The sequence below is a fragment of the Heterodontus francisci genome, chromosome 10 (genome assembly GCF_036365525.1).
Source record: "Heterodontus francisci isolate sHetFra1 chromosome 10, sHetFra1.hap1, whole genome shotgun sequence".
In the NCBI taxonomy this organism is placed as follows: domain Eukaryota; kingdom Metazoa; phylum Chordata; class Chondrichthyes; order Heterodontiformes; family Heterodontidae; genus Heterodontus; species Heterodontus francisci.
This window is the reverse complement of record NC_090380.1, coordinates 81,386,484-81,408,607: the sequence shown is the minus strand read 5'-3', so window position 1 is coordinate 81,408,607 and position 22,124 is coordinate 81,386,484. Positions and strand designations below refer to the sequence as shown.

Here is a 22,124-nt window from a genome sequence, read left to right as displayed (position 1 = left end):
GGCTGGTCATCCAGTTCGGCGGGGAACCTGGAGAAGAGGCTGCAGGGCCAGATAGATCCAACCCCAGACCCTGGGGGCAGGACGAAGCACTTCTGCTACTCCTGGCTCACAAACAGTGCCTCTTGAGACAGTTATCGCCTTGCTGGTAGATGCATTTAAATGGAAGCTGGATAAGCACATCAGGGAGAAGGGATTAGAGGGTTTCACTGATAGATTTAGATAAGTTGGGCAGGAGGAGGCTTGAGTGGAGTATAAATGCTGAGATGGACTGGTTCTATGCAGTATATTCTATGAATTCTACCCTATGTGTTTTATTTGCCTACACTTTATTCTTTTTTGTCTTTCATTTTTAATTGACATTAGTAATGTCATGATGTTTGACTTTTGTTGCTGTGAAACATTTTATTTAGGTTTGGGGAGAAACAAATGCTGTTCCGACAGTAGTTTTAACATTAATTCTACATAAATTAGATCCATAAAGTGCTCAGTTAAGACAAATAGAAGAACTGATGAAAATAGCCTACTGAGAACATTTCTTACCACCTTCAGATAGTTCCAAGTAAACTGGTCTCAGTTTTGAAATTAAACTACAAGAAATAATTAAGTAATTTGGAAGTTCACTGACCTGACTCAATAATTCTCATTACTTGCACATTTTGCATGTTAATCCAGAGGAATTAGTCTAGATCTCTTGGTTTACTGGTCCAGGACTAGCATACATGGAAAAATACTAATGCTTGTTTCAAAGTTATGTATGTAGATAACTTTAATTTTACCATTATAAGATTATCAGTTAAAATTTCAAGTTCACAACTGTTGTTTTGTTACATGCATCTTCATTTAATTAGTTATGTTTATTAAATCTTTTCTTAGCCTTTCAGTTACCAATGTCATCTCTTTTCTTCCTTTTCTGTTATTCCATTAGTGCAGCTTCTCCACCTTCATTTCTCTATTCCTTTCGCAAACCCTATTTACTTTAGTATATAGAATCCCAATTTCTAATAACTGTTACCAGGGAAGACAACTCAAAAAATACTGATTTTAAAATTGAGGGGAGTACCGAAGCTAAGAGGGCTTTCCCAAGGCTTAAGTTTGTCTGAAATCTATTAAATCTTTGTGCTACACATGGTTTAAAAAATGTACACAGTGAATTTCCTGAGGTGTGCTCCTGACTGGTCACCGTAACTTCAGCAGAAGATTGGCGGAAACCCAGTTTATATGTTGCATCCAGGGCTTCACTTATCTGCCAAAGCTAATGTGACTGATCCGGAAGACCCTCAAGGGAAATTTACAGTGCTACTGACAACACTGAGATAGTCATTCTGAATGTACTTACTAGGATCCATGCCAATACCATCATCCAGAAAACACAGCATAAATCGCCCTTTCAATTCTTCATTAATCTCTGAAACAGGAATTATTGAAATGGTAAACTAGAATCAATTTTACTCAAAGTTTTGGCTTCCACAGTTTCCCGAGATGAAAATTAGCTGGAAAAGAAATCTGAATGAATAAAGTCAGAATGAAACTTACACTGTTTTACCACTTGAATCCAGAATGCTGGTGAACACAACTTCGATATAACTGCATAAATGTTACATTGTGAGTTCATGACACCAACATTTGTGAAATCTGAAACTGTTATATAATTTTTTCCTATTGATTATCATTCAAGCTCACTGATTACATCATCAGCAGTAGTATTGCGAACTTACAGCATGGATCACATTGCCTATTGGCAACTACAATAACACCTACCGGCTGTCAAAACAATGCGGGCCCAAAAATGAATAAAAACACCTTCATGGATTTCACAGCATATATTTATGAAAGAGATAATGAGTATAAGGCGATCATTCTACCTCTAGATAGAAGTGAGTTATAAACAGTTTAAGTTTCATTCAAATATTCATCATAACCTTTAATAATACTATTGTTTTATAATCATTGCCAGCTACCAATACACCATAAATTATAGCTATGTTAAAACAATGAACACCTATCTCTTCACATTGATTATTTGCTGGTTCATAAAGTTGGCTAGTGCCATACTCATTATGTGTCTCGCTTTGTTGAAGTCAGCATAAGTTAAGCAAAGACAAGTTTTATTTGTCCCCTGCACACCTGAAGTTTGTCAGTAAATTGGCCATTTTTTTCCTTTTGCAAGAGAAAGCAAGAAATGTCTATGGAGGCAGATCTGGATATGCTTCCCAAACCCAACTTACCCCCGCTCCCCTGCCATAATAATTGCCTAAGATCAAAAAGAAAACAAACATTTCACTGAATCATATTTACCATTCCAGGACAGCTCATTCCAGATAGCTTTGCTAACAAAGCACAAATGTGCACTTATCCATTTTATACTACACTGTTGTTGAGTGGTCAAAACGATGTTGTACCACAACATTCAGTATTGAAAGCAATATAACTTGTACAATACATGAACTCCACCCCATCCAAGAGATGTGGGCTTAGAGGTAGGCTAGTATGTTACAGAGAGATCTACAAATTGGGGCTTAAGACAGACCTGAAATGGTACAGAGCCAAAATTAAGTGCTTTATAGTTTGTCCATCTGATCCTGATTGTCTGGTCTAGAGATTGTGTGGTGTGGTTCATGTCCCTAGTGTGAGTTCTAATATGTTGCTAAACAAACCAATAGCAACTGGCAGGGCTTTCATGGGAAATTAGTTTCTGTTCTCAGAAAGACTATTTTACCAACTTGGAAAAAAATTTCGCAGCACCCGTTTTCAGGCACAGGGGTCACAATTCGTGATCTGCGCGTGCCCGTCCCACTGAGGCAGGTGGCACGGAAACTCCGTACTGCTTCCTTATTTGCCTGATTGTAGCATGCAGCTGAACATGACCTGTGCTGCTGGCTGGCTGCAAGCTCAGCAGGGAGCTTAACAGCATGAAAGGCTAGAATGTATTCCAGGTAGACTCACGCTCATCTTAACAGAACAGAAGTGGCAGAGATAGATACACCTGCATCCCTTGAGCCCTACAAAAGTGCTTTGCATCATGGGTCCTGCTGCAACACAGCTCTTGGCATCGGTGTCACTGAGAATGCTGTGAATGACAGTATATTCCTGCTTTATGCCCCTTCTCAACTCCCAGCACACCCTAAGCTGGCTATCTGTTATGAAGTGCAAGCTGCAGATGGTGTGACCATGAACCAAATATTTTCCAACCCACTCCTTTCCCTTCCCTTCTGATTTTATGCTTTCAGATAACAAAGAACTGCCACCTGCCCAGCCACAGCAGCTCCAGGAGGAAGAGATACACCAACTCCACAGCACAATGAAAAAGCACTGTTACATGATCAGAAACTCGCAAGCTCACTCGCAAGCAACTGAGATACTGGCACTGTACGGACTTGAGAGGCTAGAAAAGAATCAAGATCAGCATGTGGCAAATGACTGGTCACAGGTGAGCTGCAGTAAGGCCAGGGTAGAGGACTGCTCTTGTGCCAGCTCACTGGATGGTGAGGTCGCAAACAAGTTTTGCTGCAACAACGGGACTTTGATGTGGAGGCCTACAGGAGAACGCTGATTATCACATACACTGAGATGTTGGCAAGCCTGTCAGACAACCTCCTGTAAAAGCATGGAGCATGGAGAAACCTGGCTGTAGCATGGCCGAGGGTATTGCGGACAGCTTGGAGCCCATACATTCTAGCGTGAAGTGGTGGCCAGCTCCATGACAACACTTACAGACCCAGCCGTGATACAACATCAGGTGGCTGCTGTCTCAGCTTCCACCGCGGCACAGTGGAAGCCACCCAATATTTCTGTGCCGCAGTGGAAGCTCAGATGGGAGTTATGCGGTCCATGCTTGCTGATGCCATCATGGCTGTAGATCTCAGTGCTCAAAAGTGGTATACAGGTTTTCACAGCTGTCCAGCACTCTGTCGACCAATAGGTTACTAGGATTGGTGAGGTGCCACTTCATGGGAGCGGCTGTGGCACCGTTGAGCATGAGCTTGCTGCCCTTTCTCAGGATGACTGCATTAGAGTTCTCACAATTGCCACTGCAGCAGTGCCCTTGCTGCTGCTTCTCAGCTAGCCAGCCCAGACTACTGTCAACCATGCCGAGATGGTGTAGTCTGAAGCTACACTTTTTGGTCCAGATGTGCTTGAGGGCATCCTGCAAGGCCATCTGCAGTCACCCACAGTGAAAGTCAGCAGCCTTCTGAAACCAATGGGATAGCACTGTGTAGGAGCACTAGGACAGGCATAGGCACCAGCAAGACAGACACTAGAGTCCATGCACATGGATGAATAATTAATTTGTTTGTTTAAGTAAATATGTTGTTGGATAAAGATGCTTTAGAAAGATTATTGTTGGTGGCTTTTATTACAGGATCTTGGCTAAGAGGATGCTGTGATGCAGCATCCCATATGGATGGTAACATGGTGAATGGTGGAGCCATGGTGGTGAAGGGATATTCCTTTGAGAGAAGTAATGTCTAGGACAACTGATCCAGAGCGAAGGGTTCCCGGCTGCATCTTCCCTGCCTTCACCTCTTCCTCAGATGGCCTCCCAATGCCTGGTGGCAATGGCTGCTGTCTCCTGATGGCAAGGTAGTGGAAAATGCATCAGACCATCTCAAACTTGGAGACACCTCTGGTGAATACCCCATCCCCCCACGCCCAACCCCAAGTGGTCCAGGCAGCGGAACCATTCTTTGAGAATGTTGATGGTCTGCTCCACAATGTTTCTAGTGCATACATGGCTTTCATTATACATCCGTTATCCTGGTTTGGTTGGGTGGTGGGTGGTGGGTGATGGCGGGGGCAGAAATCATTAATCAGATGTAGAGGGGGTTTCTCTCGTTTCCACCACGTAGCCACCCTCTGCTTTGACTTGAAGATGGGAAGGGCAGACTGCCTTAGGATATAGGCATCTTGGCTGCTGCTAGGATAGCAGGCATTCTCCGACATAATGCTTTATGCATGGTTGCACATTAACTGCACATTGATGGAATGGTAGCTGATGCTGTTCCTGTGCCTCTTCCCATTGACAGGTGGGACCTGTAGAGGCACATGCGTGTAGTTAGTGTCTCCCTGCACTATTCGGAATCCCACTATTCTGCCAAATCCACATGCCTGCTCATGCTGCTTCTCTCTGCTTAGAGAGAACAGAATAAAATAGATTCTCTGTTCATACAGGGCCTTCGCCACCTCCCGGATGCATCAATGGATAACCAACTGGGAGATGTTCACTATGTCACCCACACCCACCTGGAATGATCCGGTCGTAAGGAAGTTTAATGCGACAGTGACCTTTATGGCCACTGGCAGCACCGTCTTTGCCTTGGTGTAAGGCTGAAAGTCCTCTTGAAGGAGATGGCACAGTTCTGTGACCACCACTTTGTTGAATCTGAGTCACCTCTGGCATTGCTCCTGGATGCTCCAGATAACCTGTGATGTGTAGGGCCTTCTGTGGAAAGCACTACAACTCCTCCCTCTTCACAGAGCTTCCCCTCTGTGCAACCTCTGCTCCAGTTATTGGTCATGTTTCAGACCCAGAGACACTGCAACTAAGGTCCCCATACTTCTTGCAGACTTGGTATGAACAGGGGACCAAATCCTTTGTCCTCCCTGAACGGATGCACCAATTCACCAAAAGACTTCCAAAAACAAGCCACAATACTTCCACAAGCTTTGCCACAACAGAAATAAGTCAAAAGCATCTCACCTGCAAGTTGGATGACTGTCGCTTTAAATAGTGCCAGTGGGTGTGGGTCCTCTCATGCAGCACGCATTCAGCGGAGAGTCATTAGCACACTCACTGGACCTGAGTAGTCCAAGTTTCCCCAACATGCATCGAAACAGCCGAATGGCTATTTGGTGTCACGATTGACCACTCCTGACGTTTCTGCACAGGAGTGGCATGACTGTATTGCACCCTTCCTAGCAGATGGCACAGCACAGACCACACCAAAAATAACCAGAAGCACGGATTGTGTCATTTTCAGACTTCAGGGCTCCCATAGTGTGGCACCAGCAGCGCCATGGATCACAATGTCAGTAAGCGTGAGGTGATACATTTTGGTAAAAAAAATTATACCCTGAATGGGAGTAGGGTCCATGCCATGGAAGAGCAAAGGAATTTGGGGACACAGGGTCATAGGGCAAATAAAGGCAGCAACTTAGCTTCAAAAGGCTGTAAATAAAAAGCTAACAGAATTGTGTACAAGAGGGATAGAATATAAAGGCAAAAATGTAACAGTAAACCGATCCAAAACATTAATAAGAAATCAGAGTACTGAAGTTATTCAGAGGGAAATCCAGGTATGGTTCAATCAATTAATTCTATTTAGATAAAAACAGGAATGAATTAACAAAGTCATATCAAAAGTAGCTAATCTAACAGAAGGACAATGATTTTGCCAGTGAATTGTTAGACCAAATTTCACTACTTCATCACTGCTACTGTAATTTTGATACTATGACTCACCAGTATAAATGTTCAATAGCGTTGCTTTGGCATCTCTGCAAATAAACAAAACTGTTTTATTATATTTTTCAAATTTTATTTGAAAAGCAGTCTTTTATTAATCAAACTGATGACTGTTTTGAATCATAAAGCATTACAGACTTTGAAGATAATATCGCACAGCCAAGAAAAGACCATTAAGTCCCGAAATTCAAAATCAAAATACTGAGGATGCCGGAAATCTGAAATAAAAACCGAAAATGCTGGAAATACTCAGCAGTTCAGGGTGCATCTGTGGTGAGAGAAAGAGAGTTAGCATTTCAGGTCCATGACCTTTCATCAGAGCCTACTGATGTGCTACTGATGGATTCTGATAAAAGGTCATCAACCTAAACGTTAACTCTGTTTCTCTCAGCACAGATGTCACCTGACCTGCTGAGCATTTCCAGCATTTTCTGTTTTTTTTCCAGGTCCTTAAAGCCTATGCCGTTGCAATTGGGCTTTGCCCATAGCACAAAACAGACTCAGAGCAAATAGCAGCTCATTATTCACCACATCCAATTTTCTCTTCCGTTGTGTAAAATGGACTGCTGATTTGCTATAAGCCTGATTTGTGCTACTGGTGGCGATCAATTTCACCTACTATGTAATATACCCATAACATTTAGCTTCCTCAAGAAAGCTTCTCTGTCAGCCCCCAATGCACCGAGTGTGAAGAAGGGAGTTTGGTAAGTGATAGAATTTTAAGGGTTAACCTCTAGTTTTTGTTTAAATTTAGCAATTAACTAAAACTACTGTTTTAGTTCAGAAGCAAGTTAAGTTTCTTACAGCTTTAAACAGGGATATACAAGCTCTCAGAGCAGCTGTAGCTAGTTAATTAGGTAGCTAGCTTAAACTGGTTTCTGAGCTCCAGCAAATCTGATTCATCATTGTTTTCAGAGAGTATAAATTCAGGGGTCTCTGAATGCTGCTTGGCTGCACAGAGTGTGAAAAAGGGAGTTTGGTAAAGAGGGGAATTACAAATTAAGAAAAATCAATTTAATTTAATAGTGAGAGAGAGAGGAAAAGAGAGAGAAAGAAAGAGAGCATACGTGAGCAGGAGAGTTCACCAGGAATCAGCGAGAGCGCAGCGGGGCTAGTTGCTGCCACTGCCACCAGTCTGCTGGCGTTCGGGAAGAAAAATCGAGGTGTGACATTACAGGGAATCAGGTAGGTGATTGGCTGAGTGAAACTCAGAGCTGTAAACAGCACGAGAGGGGATAAAGAGTGTCACGGCCCAGGGAGCTAGTCAGTGAGTATCTGGTGGGATTTTCTCACTTTCTTTTTTCTTCTGATTTTTATATTTTTCTCTATCTACTAAGTAGAAACTAAAACAGCAGTAGTTGGTAGGTGGCTACTCGTTTGTTCATTCTATTTATAACCATTTTATTGTGTTTACTTAACTTCCAATTTCAGTGCAGTAAATAAATAATTCGAGGCATGGCAGGGCTGCTCGCACCCATCGAATGCACATCCTGTGCCATGTGGGGACTCCAGGACCCTACCTATTTCCGAGACAACTACATGTTCACTCGCTCACTTACTACACATCCAGGGCAGTGGCAGTCAGCGGCGGGCCTGCGAGGAACTGGGACCAAGCGGAGCTGTATAAATAAAGAGCGGGGCTCGAAACCCTCACTTACCAGACGCCCGGGGCAGTGGCAGTCAGCGGTGGAACTCTGAGGGACCGGGACTGAGTGGAGCTGTCAAAATAAAGAGCGGGGCTCGAGGCCCTCACTTACCAGACGCCCGGGGCAGTGGCAGTCAGCGGCGGAACTCTGAGGAACCGGGACTGAGTGGAGCTGTCAAAATAAAGAGCGGGGCTCGAGACTCTCACTTACCAGACATCAGGGGCAGCGGCAGGCTCTCTAACTGTGTCGGCGCATGCTCTGTTTGATAAGTGGGGACAAAAAACTAACAATGGCATCACTGGAATTCTGTGGGCTGATTGGTCAGTGGGTGGCAGCTGTTGTTGCCTGTGGATAGCTGAGATAAACCAAAGTAAAAAAAAAGGTTCTTTTTTATTTTTAAAATAAAGCCCTAGGATAGCTACCTGTAATTTATTAGTGATTAGTAGCTGGAATAGTGCCGCTTGCACAGTGAGGCTGTGAGTTGAGTGTGGGGGATTTTTGCTGGCTGGGGGTGGGGTGGGGGGAAGGCGGTGGAAGGTGCTCTTTGGTCTCTTTCTTTTCTGCCTTTTCAGCCTCAATGATACAGGGGATAAAGCTGATTGAAAATAGCTGGCAAGTTACTACACTAGCTAAATTTCATTGTAAAGCTAAGTAATGGCAGGGCAGCTCGGCCAAGTGGAATGTGCCTCCTGTGGCATGTGGGAAGTCGTGGATGTACCATGTGACCTTGACGAACATATTTGCGGGAAGTGTCTCTGGCAGCAGAGGCTTGAGTTTCGGATTTCGGAGCTCGAACAGTGGCTGGAGTCACTATGGTGCATCAGCGAGGTGGAGGACCATGTGGATGGCACGTTTCAGGAGGTAGTCAACCCGGTGCCTAAGCAAGCACAATCAGAAAGATACTGGATAGCTGCCAGTCAGACAAGAAGGTCAGGGCAGGTAGTGCAGGAGTTCCCGGAGGGCATCCCACTTTCTAACCGGTATTCAGTTCTGAGTACTGATGGGAAGGAGGGTTCCTCTTAAGAGTGCAGTGAGAGTCATGACCGGTACATCATGAGTGACTCAGCTGTGCTGACAGGGAGGAAAAAGGACAAGAGAGCAATAGTAGTAGGGGATTCTATGGTTAGAGGAACAGATAAGCATTTTTGTGGTCATAGACGTGATTCCAGGATGGTATGTTGCCTCCCTGGTACAAGGGTCATGGATATCACTGAGCGGCTACACAGCATTCTGAAGGATGAGGAAGCACAGCCAGAAGTCATGGTCCACATTGGTACCAACGATATAGCAAGAAAGAGGGATAGGATCCTGCAGGGTGAGTTTAGGGAGTTGGGAAAGAGATTAGCATGTAGGACAACAAGGGTAATAATCTCCGGATTACTCTCAAGGCCACGTGCTATTGAGTTTAGTAATAGAAAAATACACCAGATGAATGCAAAGATGGAGAGATGGTGCAGGAGAGAGGGCTTCAGATTTCTGGGGCATTGGGACCAGTTCTGGGTAGGTGGGACCTTTATAAGCCAGATGGTCAGCACGTGAACAGGACAGGGACAAATATCCTTGCAGGAAGGTTTGCTAGTGCTGTTAGGGATGGTTTAACCAGACTGGCAAGGGGATGGGAACCTGAGCATAGTCTTAGATTGGACAATTTCAGGGCAGGGAACAGGACGCAGAAAATTAGCAAAATTGGCGAGTGACTCTGAAAGACAGAAGAGGAAAAGGTTAAAAAGTATGCAACACAGGAATTTGGCAGTGTTAAAGGGTATTTATTTAAATGCAAGGAGTATAGTAAATAAAGCAGATGAGTTGAGATCACAGATAGACACATGGCAACACAATATCGTTGCTATAACAGAAACTTGGATGAAAGAGGGGCAAGAATGGCAGCTCAACATCCCTGGATTTAGAGCATTCGGGCATGAAAAAGAGGGAGACAAAAAAAGGGTGTGTGTGTAGCATTATTAGTCAAGGAATCAGTAACAGCTTTGAGGAGGGATGGTATGCTAAATGAATCATCAAATGACACCATATGGGTTGAGTTCAGAAATAAAAAGGGGGCAGCCACATTACTGGGGGTGTACTATAGACCCCCAAATAGTGAGAGGGAGATAGAGGAACAAATATGTAGGCAAATTTCTGAGTGTAATAACTTTAGGGTAGTGATGGTTGGGGATTTCAACTACCCCAATATCGACTGGGATACAAGCAGTGTGAAGGGCACAGAGGGGACAAAATTCTTGAACGGCATTCAAGAGAACTTTTTTAGCCAGCGCGTAACAAGCCCAACGAAAGGGGGCACAATTCTAGATTTAGTTTTCGGTAATGAAGCTGGGCAAATGGAGGAAGGAACAGTGGGTGACCATTTTGGAGATAGTGACCATAATACAGTAAGTTTTAGCATAATCATGGAAAAAGACAAAGATAAAACAGGAGCAAAGGTTCTAAATTGGGGGAAAGCAAATTTAATGAAACTGAGAGGTAACCTGGCAAAGGTGGACTGAAGGAAATCAGTGGCAAACCAATGGGAGGCATTCAAGAGCAAGATACCACATGCACAGTGTAGGCATGTCCCCACAAAAAAAAGGGTGGTACTGCCAAATCTAGAGCTCCCTGGTTATCTAAAAGTTTACAGGGTAAGTTAAAGCAAAAAAAGAAAGCCTATGATGATCACAAATATCTTAATACTTTAGAAAGCCTAGGGGAGTATAGAAAGTGCAGGGTGAAATAAAAAAGGAAATTAGAAAAGCAAAGAGACGACATGAAAAATTATTGGCAGGTAAAATCAAGGAAAACCCGAAGATATTTTATCAGTAGATTAAGAGCAAGAGGATAACTAAGGAAAGGGTAGGGTCTATCAGATGTACAGGGCAACATATGCGTGGATGCAGAAGATGTGGGCAGGGTTCTTAATGAGCTTTTTGTTGCTGTCTTCACAAAGGGAAGGGTCGATGCATACATTGTAGTTAAAGAGGAATGTGAAATATAGATAAGCATAATGAGAGAGGACGTGCTAGAGGGTCTGACATCCCTGAAATTGGATAAATCGCCAGGACCGGATGTTTTGCATCCCAGGCTGGTAAAGGAAGCCAGGGAGGAAACAGAGGATGTGCTGAGGATCATCTTCAAATCTTTACTAGATACAGGTGAGGCACCAGATGATTGGAGGTCTGAGAACGTTGTACCATTGTTTAAAAAGGGTGCGAGGGATAAGCCAGGTAATTATAGGCCAGTCAGTCTGACCTCGGTGGTGGGCAAATTGTTAGAATCTATTCGGAGGGACAGGATAAACTATCACTTTGAAAGGCACGGATTAATCAGAGATAGTTAGCATGGATTTGTTTAGGGAAGGTCAAGTCTTCCTAACTTGATTGAGCTTTTTGAGGAAGTAACAAGGAGGATTGATGAGGGTAGTGCAGTGGATGTGGTTTACATGGATTTTAGTAAGGCATTTGACAAGGTCCACATGACAGCCCATGGGATACAGGGGAAGATCCAGAATTGGCTCAGTGACAGGAAACAAAAGGCAGTTGTCGACGGATGTTTTTGTGAATGGAAAGCGGTTTCCAGTGGTATTCTACATGGCTCAGTGTTGGGTCCCTTGCTGTTTGTGGTATATATTAATGATTTGGACTTAAATGTGGGAGGCATGATTGGGAAATTTGCTGATGACACAAAAACTGGCCGTGTAGTTAATAGTGAGGAGGATAGCCGTAGAGTCCAAAAATATATCAATGGTTTGGTTTAGTGGGTAGAAAAGTGGCAAATGGAATTCAATCCGGAGAAGTGTGAGGTGATACATTTGGGGAGGGCAAATAAAGCGAGGGAATGCACAATGAACGGGAGGATATTGAGAGGGGTAGAAGAAGTGAGAGATCTTGGAGTGCATGTCCACAGGTCCCTGAAAGTGGCAGGACAGATAGATAGGGTGGTGAAGAAGGCATATGGATTGCTTTCATTTATTGACCTAGGTATAAAGTACAAAAGCAGGGATGTGATGCTGGAGCTGTATAGAGCACTGGTTAGGCTGCAGGTGGAGTATTGCGTGCAGTTCTGGTCACCACATTACAGAAAGGACATAATTGCTCTGGAGACATTGCAGAGGAGATTTACAAGAATGTTGCCAGGGCTTGAGGGTTGCAGCTATGAGGAAAGATTGGATAGGCTGGGGTTGTTTTCCCTGGAATTGAGGAGGCTGAGGGGTGACTTGATTGAGGTGTACAAAATTATGAGGGGCCTAGGTACAGCAGACAGTAAGGACTTGTTTCCCCTGGCAGGGAGGTCGGTTACCAGGGGACACAGATTTAAGGTGATTTGTAGAAGGATTAGAGGGGATATGAGGGGAAACTTTTTCACCCAGCGGGTGGTGGGTGTCTGGAATTCACTGCCAGGATCGGCAGTGGAGACAGAGACCCTCAATTCTTTTAAAAGGTAGCTGGACATGCACCTAAGGTGCTGTAACCTGCAGGGCTATGGACCAGGTGCTGGAAGGTGGGATTGGTTTGGGTGAATAGCTTAAATGGCTGGTGCGGACACGATGGGCTAAATGGCCTCCTTCTGTGCTGTATTTTTTTCTATGTCCCATGTGCTGAAAGTGCTACCAAATGCAGAAACTCAAGTGTCAAATCTTGGAACTCGAGGAGCAGCTGGTGTCATTGAGGTGCATGTGCGAGAATGAGATACTTGGATAGCACATTTCAGGAGGTGGTCATCCCGCAGCTTAAGAGAGCGCAAGCAGAGAGGGACTGGGTGGATGCCAGGCAGACAGGGAGGACAAGGCAGCTAGTGCAGGAGTCCTCAGAGAGAATCCCACTTTCTAACTGGTATTCAGTTCTGAGTACCGATGGGAGAGGAGGTTCCTCTGGAGAGTGCAGCGAGGATCATGACCAGAGTACCATGCGTGGCTCAGCTGTGCAGGGAGGAAGGAGAAAAGACAGGAGAGCAACAGTGGTAGGGGATTCTATAGTTAGGGGAACAGATAGGCGTTTCTGTGGTCGTAGATGTGATTCCAAGATGGTATGTTGCCTCCCTGGTGCAAGGGTCATGGATATCACCAAGTGGCTCCACAGCATTCTGAAGGGCAAGGGTGCACATCCAGAGGTCATGGTCCACATTGGTACCAACGATATAGCAAGAAAGAGGGATAGGGTCCTGCAGGCTGAGTTTAGGGAGTTGGGAAAGAGATTAGCATGTAGGACAACAAGGGTAATAATCTCCGGATTACTCCCAAGGCCACGTGCTAGTGAGTTTAGTAATAGGAAAATACACCAGATGAATGCGTGGGTGGAGAGATGGTGCAGGAGGGAGGGCTTCAGATTTCTAGGGCATTGGGACCAGTTCTGGGGTAGGTGGGACCTGTATAAGCCGGATGGTCTGCACGTGAACAGGACAGAGACAAATATCCTTGCAGGAAGGTTTGCTAGTGCTGTTGGGGATGGTTTAAACTAGATTGGCATGGGAATGGGAACCTGAGCATAGTTTTAGATAGGACAACTTCGGGGCAGGGAACAGGATGCAGAAAATTAGCAAAATTGGTAAGTGACTCTGAAAGACAGAAGAAGCAAAGGTTAAAAAGTGTACAGCACAGGAACTTGGCAGTGTTAAAAGGTATTTATTTAAATGCAAGGAGTGTAGTAAATAAAGCTGATGAGCTAAGGGCACAGATAGACACATGGCAGTATGATATCATTGCGATAATGACAATTTGGCTTAAAGAGGGGCAAAAATGGCAGCTCAACATCCCTGGATATAGAGTTTTCATGCAGGATAGAGAGGGGGATAAAAAAGGAGGGGGTGTAGCATTATTTGTTAAATATTCAATTACAGCTGTGAGGAGGGATGATATGCTAAATGAATCGTCAAATGAGGCCATATGGCTTGAGTTCAGAAATAAATAAGGGGCAGCCACACTATAGACCCCCAAATAGTGAGAGGGGGATAGAAGAACAATTATGTAGGCAAATTTCTGAGTGCAACAATAGGGCAATAATAGTTGGGGATTTCAACTACCCTAATATCAACTGAGATGCAAACAGTGTGAAGGGCACAGAGGGCAGAAAATTCTTGAACTGCATTCAAGAGAACATTTTAGCCAAAACTTAGCAAGCCCAACGAGAGGGGGCACAACTGTAGATTGTATCTTAGGAAGTAAAGCTGGGCAAGTGGATGAAGTAGCAGTGGGTGACCATTTTGGAGATAGTGACCATAATACAGTGAGATTTAGCATTATTATGGAAAAGGACAAACATAGAACAGGAGTAAAAGTTCTAAATTGGGGGAAGGCAAATTTCATGAAGCTGAGAGATGATCTGGCGAAAGTGGACTAGATACAGCTCCTTGAAGGAAAATTAGTGGCAAACCAGTGGAGGCATTCAAAAATGAGATTCTACAGGCACAGTGTAGACATGTTGCCACAAAGGAAAAGGGTGGTACTGCCAAATCTAGAGCCCCCTGGTTATCTGGAAGCATACAGGGTAAAATAAAGCAGAAAAATAAAGCTTATGACAGTCACAAAAAACTTAATATTTTAGAAAGCCTTGAGGAGTACAGAAGTTGCAGGGGTGACGTAAAAAAAAGAAATTATGAAAGCAAAGAGAGGACATTAAAAATTTTTGGCAGGTAAAATCAAGGAAAACCCAAAGATGTTTTATCAGTACTTTAAGAGCAAGAGGATAACTAAGGAAAGGACAGGGCCTATTAGAGATGTACAAAGTAACTTATGCATCGATGTAGAAGATGTGGTCAAGGTTCTCAATGAGTACTTAGTCTCTGTCTGCACAAAGGAGATGGATGATGCAGACACTGTTGTTAAAGAGGAGTGTGAAATTTTAGATACGATAAGTATAATGAGAGAGGAAGTACTAGAGGGTCTGACATCCTTGAAAGTGGATAAATCACCAGGACCGATGGATTGCATCCCAGGCTGTTAAAGGAAGCCAGGGAGGAAACAGCGGATGCCCTGAGGATCATCTTCAAATCCTCACTAGATACAGGCGAGGTACCATAAGATTGGAGGTCTGCGAACGTTGTAGCATTGATTAAAAAGGTTGCGAGGGATAGGCCAAATAATTATAGACCAGACAGTTTGACCTCGGTGGTGGGCAAATTATTAGAATCAATTCTGAGAGATAGGATAAACCGTCACTTAGAAAGGCACGGATTAATCAGGGATTGTCAGCATGGGTTTGTTAAGGGAAGGTCATGTCTTACTAACTTAATTGAATTTTTTGAGGAAGCAACAAGGAGGATTGATGAGGGTAGTGCAGTGGATGTTGTCTACATGGATTTTAGTAAGGCATTTGACAAGGTCCACATGGCAGACTGGTCAGAAAAAAAAGCCCATGTGATTCAGGGGAATGTGGCGAGTTGGATCCAAAATTGGCTCAGTGACAGGAAACAAAGGGTAATCGTCGACGGATGTATTTGTGAATGGATCCCTTGCTGTTTGTGGTATATATTAATGATTTGGACTTAAATGGAGAGGGCATGATTGGGAAATTTGCAGATGACACAAAAATTAGCCCTGTAGTTGATAGTGAAGAGGATAGCTGTAGATTCCAGAAATATATCAATGGTTTGGTTGAGTGGGCGGTAAAGTGGCAAATGGAATTCAATCCAGAGAAGTGAGAGGTAATGCATTTGGGGAGGGCAAACAAAGCAAAGAAATACACAATAAATAGGAGGATATTGAGAGGGATAGAAAAAGTGAAAGACCTCGGAGTGCATGTCCACAGGTCTCTGAAGGTGGCAGGACAGGTAGATAAACTGGTGAAGGCATAAGGAATGCTTTCCTTTATTGGCCGAGGTATAGAATACAAAAGCAGGGATGTAATGCGGGAACTATATAAAACACTGGTTAGGCCACAGCTGGAGTATTGCATACACTTCTGGTCACATTACAGGAAGGACATAACTGCTCTGGAGAGAGTACTGAGGAGATTTACAAGAATGTTGCCAGGGCTTGAAAATTGCAGCTATGGGGAAAGATTGGATAGGCTAGGATTGCTTTCCTTAGGATAAGGAGCCGATCATTTAGCACTGAGATGACTACTCTCTGAAAGGGTTGTGAATCTTTGGAATTCTCTACCCCAAATACATTTAAGGCTGGCACAGACAGATTTTTGGTCTTTCAGGGAATCAAGGGATATGGCGAACAGGAGGGAAAATAGAGATCAAGCCTAAGATCAGTCATGATCGTACTGAATGACGGAGCAGGCTTGATGGGCCATATGGTCTACTCCTGCTCCTATTTCTCGTGTTCTTGTGGATAAAGTCAGTATTACGACGATATGGTTGTGAAGTGCTGAATTGAAACTGGAGGTGGGTGACCTAGTAATTTTACGAAGAAGTTACTTCTACAAGTGCGTGACACCTCCGAGTGGAACTTGATGGAAATGCAGCTGGTAGTAAACTGGAAAAATTGATAATAAACAAGTTTTAAAACTTAGTGGTTTGCAGTTTTTCTTTATAAAATTGAATTGACAACCATGTAAAGCAATCTTCAAAATGTGCTTAGCATAATTAGCATATTATCATAATGATTAATAGCATTGGTTTACCATAGAACGATAGAAAAGGTACAGCACAGAAAGAAGCCATTCAGCCCATTGTGTCTGCATCGGCTGAAAAAACTAGCTGCCCATTCTCATCCCACCTTCCAGCACCTGGTCTGTAGCCTTGCAGGTTATAGCATTTCAGGTGCAGGTCCAAATACCTTTTGACTGTGACCATTCTATTTCACAAACTTCTGCTATCACCCCTTCCCCTTCCTCCATGGACCATGATAGGATTCTCCTGTGATGAGACCACCAAACACATATTCCCCTCCCCTCCCTTCTCAGCATTCCAAAGGGACTGTTCCCTCTGTGATACCCTGGTGCACTCCTCAGTTATGCCCAACACCCCTCCCTTTCCTACACCTTTCCACGCAAGCGCAGGAGATGCAACACCTGCGCTTTTCCCTCCTCGCTTCCCACTGTCCAAGACCCCAAACACTCCATCCAGGTGAAAACAGCAATTTACTTGTACTTCTTTCAATTTAGTATGCTGTATTAATCATAGTCATAGAGTCGTACAGCATAGAAACAGGCCCTTCGGCCCACCGAATCCATGCCGACCATAATGCCTATCTATACTAATCCCACCTGCCTGCATTAATTCCATATTCCTCTATGCCTCGCTCATTCAAGTACCTGTCCAGATGCCTCTTAAATGTTGCTACTGTTCCTGCCTCCACCACCTCCTCAGGCAGCTCATTCCAGATACCCACTATTCTTTGTGTGAAACATTTCCCACTTTGATCCCCTTTAAACCTCCTCCCTCTCATCTTAAATCTATGCCCTCTAGTTTTAGTCACCCCTACCATGGGAAACAGACTCTGGCTATCTACCCTATCTATGCCTCTCATAATTTTATATACCTCTATCATGCCCCCTCTCAGTCTCCTTTGCTCCAGGGAAAACAGACCCAGCCTATCCAATCTCTCTTTATAACTCAAGCCCTCCAAACCAGGCAACATCCTTGTGAATCTTTTCTGCACCCTCTCTAGCTTAATCACATCTTTCCTGTAGTGCGGCGACCAGAACTGCACACAGTACTCCAAATGCGGCCTAACCAACGTTATATACAACTGTAACATGACGTCCCAACTCTTGTACTCAATGCCTCGGCCGATGAAGGCAAGCATGCCATACCCCTTCTTCACCACCCTGTCTACCTGTGTTGCCACTTTCAGGGAACTATGTACTTGCACCCCAAGGTCTCTCTGCTCAACAACACTCCCCAGGGCCCTGCCATTTACTGTATATGTTGTGCCCTGGTTTAACTTCCCAAAATGCATCACTTCACACTTGTCTGCATTAAATTCCATTTGCCACTCCCTTGCCCACTTTCCTAGTTGATCTATATCCTGTTGTAACCTTAGACAACCTTCTTCACTGTCCGCTATACCACCAATTTTGGTGTCATCTGCAAACCTACTAATCATGCCCTTTCCATTCACATCCAAGTCATTAATATATATGACAACAACAGAGGGCCCAGCACCGATCCCTGCGGCACACCACTGGTCACCGGCCTCCAATTTGAAAAACAACCCTCCACTACCACCTTCTATCACCAAGCCAATTTTGTATCAAATTTGCTAGCTTACCTTGGATCCCATGTGTTTGAACCTTCTGGACCAGCCTACCATGCGGGACCTTGTCAAAGGCCTTGCTAAAGTCTATGTAGAGAACATCCATCGCCTTGCCCTCGTCAATCCTCTTGGTCACCTCCTCGAAAAACTCAATCAAATTCGTGAGACATGATGTCCCATGCACAAAGCAATGCTGACTATCCCTAATCAGGCCATGCCTTTCCAGATGCATATAAATCCTGTCTCTCAGAATCCCTTCCAATAACTTTCCCACCACTGATGTGAGGCTCACCGGCCTGTAGTTCCCTGGCTTATCCCTGCTGCCCTTCTTAAATAAAGGCACAACATTAGCTATCCTCCAGTCTTCCGGTACCTCACCCGTGGCTAACGATGATACAAAAATCTCTGCCAAGGCCCCAGCAATCTCCTCCCTTGCTTCCCATAGCATCCTAGGATACACCTAGTCAAGCCCTGGGGATTTATCCACTTTAATGTGCTTTAAAACCTCCAACACCTCCTCCTTTGCAATTTAGATTAGATTAGATTAGAGATACAGCACTGAAACAGGCCCTTCGGCCCACCGAGTCTGTGCCGAACATCAACCACCCATTTATACTAATCCTACACTAATCCCATATTCCTACCAAACATCCCCACCTGTCCCTATATTTCCCTACCACCTACCTATACTAGTGACAATTTATAATGGCCAATTTACCTATCAACCTGCAAGTCTTTTGGCTTGTGGGAGGAAACCGGAGCACCCGGAGGAAACCCACGCAGACACAGGGAGAACTTGCAAACTCCACACAGGCAGTACCCGGAATCGAACCCGGGTCCCTGGAGCTGTGAGGCTGCGGTGCTAACCACTGCGCCACTGTGCCGCCCTGTGCAATGTTGATATGCTCCAGGATACCGGTGTTCCCTCCCTTGAACTCACTAGTTTCCATGACCTTCGCCACGGTAAATATGGACGATAAATATTCATTTATGACCTCGCCCATTTCCCGTGGCTCCACACATAGATTGCCACACTGATCCTTAAGGGAACCTACTCTCTCCCTTGCTACCCTTTTACTCTTAATATACTTATAGAATCTTTTAGGATTCTCCTTTATCTTATCTGCAGGGAAATCTCATGGCCCCTTTTCGCTCTGCTAATTTCCTTCTTAAGTGTAGTCCTACATCCCCTATACTCCTCGAAGGACGCACTCGATCCCAGCTGCCTATACCTGACATATGCCTCCTTCTTTGTCCTGACCAGACTCTCAATATCCCTCGTCAACCGAAGTTCCCTAAACTTGCCAGCCTTGCCCTTCCATCTAACAGGAACATGCCAGCCCTGAACTCTTCCTATCTCACTTTTAAAAGCCTCCCACTTGCCAGACATCCCTTTACCTGTAAATAGCCTGTCCCATTCAACTTTTGAGAAGCCATCGAAATTAGCCTTCCCCCAATTTAGGACTTCAACCTGAGGACCAGACCTATCCTTTTCCATAATATCCTATTAGCATGCTCACGATGTGGGCTCCTCCAAATTGGGAAGTCCAAATGCAGACTGGATGACTGCTTTGCGAAGCAACTCCATTCAGTCCGCAAGCATGACCCGGAAATTCCTATCACCTCTCATTTCAATTCTCCATCTTGCTTCCACTCTGATCTTTCTGTCCTTGCCCTCCTGCAGTGTTCCAATGAAGCTCAACACAAGCTTGAGGAACAGTGCCTCATCTTTCAACTGTGTACTTTACAGCCTTCTGGACTCAGCATTGAGTTCAACAATTTTAGATCGCATTCCCTGCCCCCATTTTGTTTCTTTTTTCTTTGCTGGTTTTTTTTTTTTTTTGTCTCTTGTTTCTCTTATTTCCTCTTCTTTGCTTTCAGCTAGTAGCTATTAAGGATCCTGCCATTTACATCTCCTCTGGACATACCTTTTTCTTGTTCCATTACCACTCTCTTTGGCCTGGCACCACAAAACCTTTATATCATTTAATCTCTCCTGCCTTCCACCTATCACAGACCTTCCCTTTTATTCTTTTCCCACCTCCCGACCCCCTTTCACTTCTCACAACCTATTACATTTCTAACATTTCCCATTTCTGATGAAAGGTCACAGCCCTGAAACATTAACTGTTTCTCTCCCCACAGATGCTGCCAGACCTGCTAAGTATTTCCAGCATTTTCTGTTTTTATTTCATATTATTTACTATTCAATTAGCTATTTGATCTTTTTGCTTACAGCCAAAACCATAGCTTTCTTCAGTTAACTAATATTTCAGCTATACTTTTTAACCATTTAAAGCATAACATTTGATTATTCATCTTCCTAGGTTCTTGCCAGTAACATTACCTTGCATTATCCACCAATTCTGCCAACGCTCCAAAGAGGAATTCATGTGTGGTTCTGTAAAATTGGAAACCATTTTGTCTGTATTTTTCCTCTCTTTGGTCAAATGTAAATAAATATAATTTGTTCAGTCATACTTACGAGTTTGCATGAAGATAGTCACAGGTAAGATGAGCCCTGGATAACTCATGGTAATTGTCTGCCATTTTTATTCTCACTTTCTCCTCCTTTCACCATACCTTTCCAAGTTATGTCAACAGCTAAGGTTGTAGTACTCCAAAATCCTACCAGCTTTATTCTGTAAACAGATTAGGAACTTGAGATGAAAATAAAGAAAAGGAGGTTCAAAATGATCTTGTAAGTTATTCCATTTTAAGTCAGAGATAAAAGGGTCAAGTGGGAAATCTAATTCAGCCTTCTGCCAAGATCCCCAGCATCTGCCTGAATCCAGTCAATTCAGTTCACTCCATTTGATATTAAGAAATGGTTTAGTGCACTGGATGTAGTGAGGGCTATGATTCGTAACAACATCCTGGCTGCAATGATAGAAACTTGTGCATCAGAATTAGGTGCTCCTCCAGCTAAGCTATCTCACTGTTGCTAAGATACTGTAACCAAAAATGTGGAAAGTTGCCCAGCTATGTCCTATCCACAAAGATCAGGGAAAATCTAATCTGACCAATTTAAAAAAAAATTAATTCATGAGATGTGGGCGTCACTGGCCAGGCCAGCATTTATTGCCCATCACTAATTGCCCTTGAGAAGGTGGTGGTGAGCTGTCTTCTTGAACCGCTGCAGTCCATTTGGGGTAGGTATACCCACAGTGTTGTTAGGAAGGGAGTTCCAGGATTTTGACCCAGCCACAGTGAAGGAACGGCGATATAGTTCCAAGTCAGGATGGTGTGTGACTTGGAGGGGAACTTGCAGGTGGTGGTGTTCCCATGCATTTGCTGCCCTTGTCCTTCTAGTTGGTAGAGGTCGCGGGTTTGGTAGGTGCTGTCTAAGGAGCCTTGGTGCATTGCTGCAGTGCATCTTGTAGATAGTACACACTGTTGCCACTGTGCGTCGGTGGTGGAGGGAGTGAATGTTTGTAGATGGGGTGCCAATCAAGCGGGCTGCTTTGTCCTGGATGGTGGCGAGCTTCTTGAATGTTGTTGGAGCTGCACCCATCCAGGCAAGTGGTTACCAGGTTATCAGCCTCCAACCAAATCAACAACAAAGTCATGGAAGGTCTCATCAATATTGTGATTATGCAACACCTACCAATCAAGAACTTGCTTGCCAACAGTCAGTGTGGGTCCCACCAGAAACACTTAGCTCCCAACTTAATTACAGCCTTGATCCAGGCATGGACACAAGAACTGAATGCCAGAGGAAAGGAAAAATTAACTGAATGAACTGCAAAGTCCATGAACTCTTAATATTATAAAACATTTTTTTCCCCCCAAAATATACTTTATTCATAAAAATCTGTAAAAAAATACATTACCAAACAGTTTCAAACAGCATCAAGTCAAAAATTACAAACAGTGCAAAGGA

General features: G+C 44.0%; 1 protein-coding gene across 1 annotated transcript in view; it reads right to left on the bottom strand.

Annotated features, from left to right (window-relative positions):
- LOC137374196 (ATPase MORC2-like) overlaps window positions 1-21,886 on the bottom strand; it is a 69,180-nt gene extending 47,294 nt beyond the window's left edge. The window contains exons 1-5 of the mRNA XM_068039984.1: window positions 21,849-21,886; window positions 20,727-20,883; window positions 20,589-20,642; window positions 6,461-6,495; window positions 1,337-1,405 (exon numbers count right to left, since the gene is read on the bottom strand). Coding sequence (XP_067896085.1) covers window positions 1,337-1,405; window positions 6,461-6,495; window positions 20,589-20,642; window positions 20,727-20,791 — 223 coding nt within the window. The 5' untranslated portion in view covers window positions 20,792-20,883; window positions 21,849-21,886. The remainder of the gene's footprint in view (window positions 1-1,336; window positions 1,406-6,460; window positions 6,496-20,588; window positions 20,643-20,726; window positions 20,884-21,848) is intronic.
- Between the last annotated feature and the right edge of the window lie 238 nt (window positions 21,887-22,124).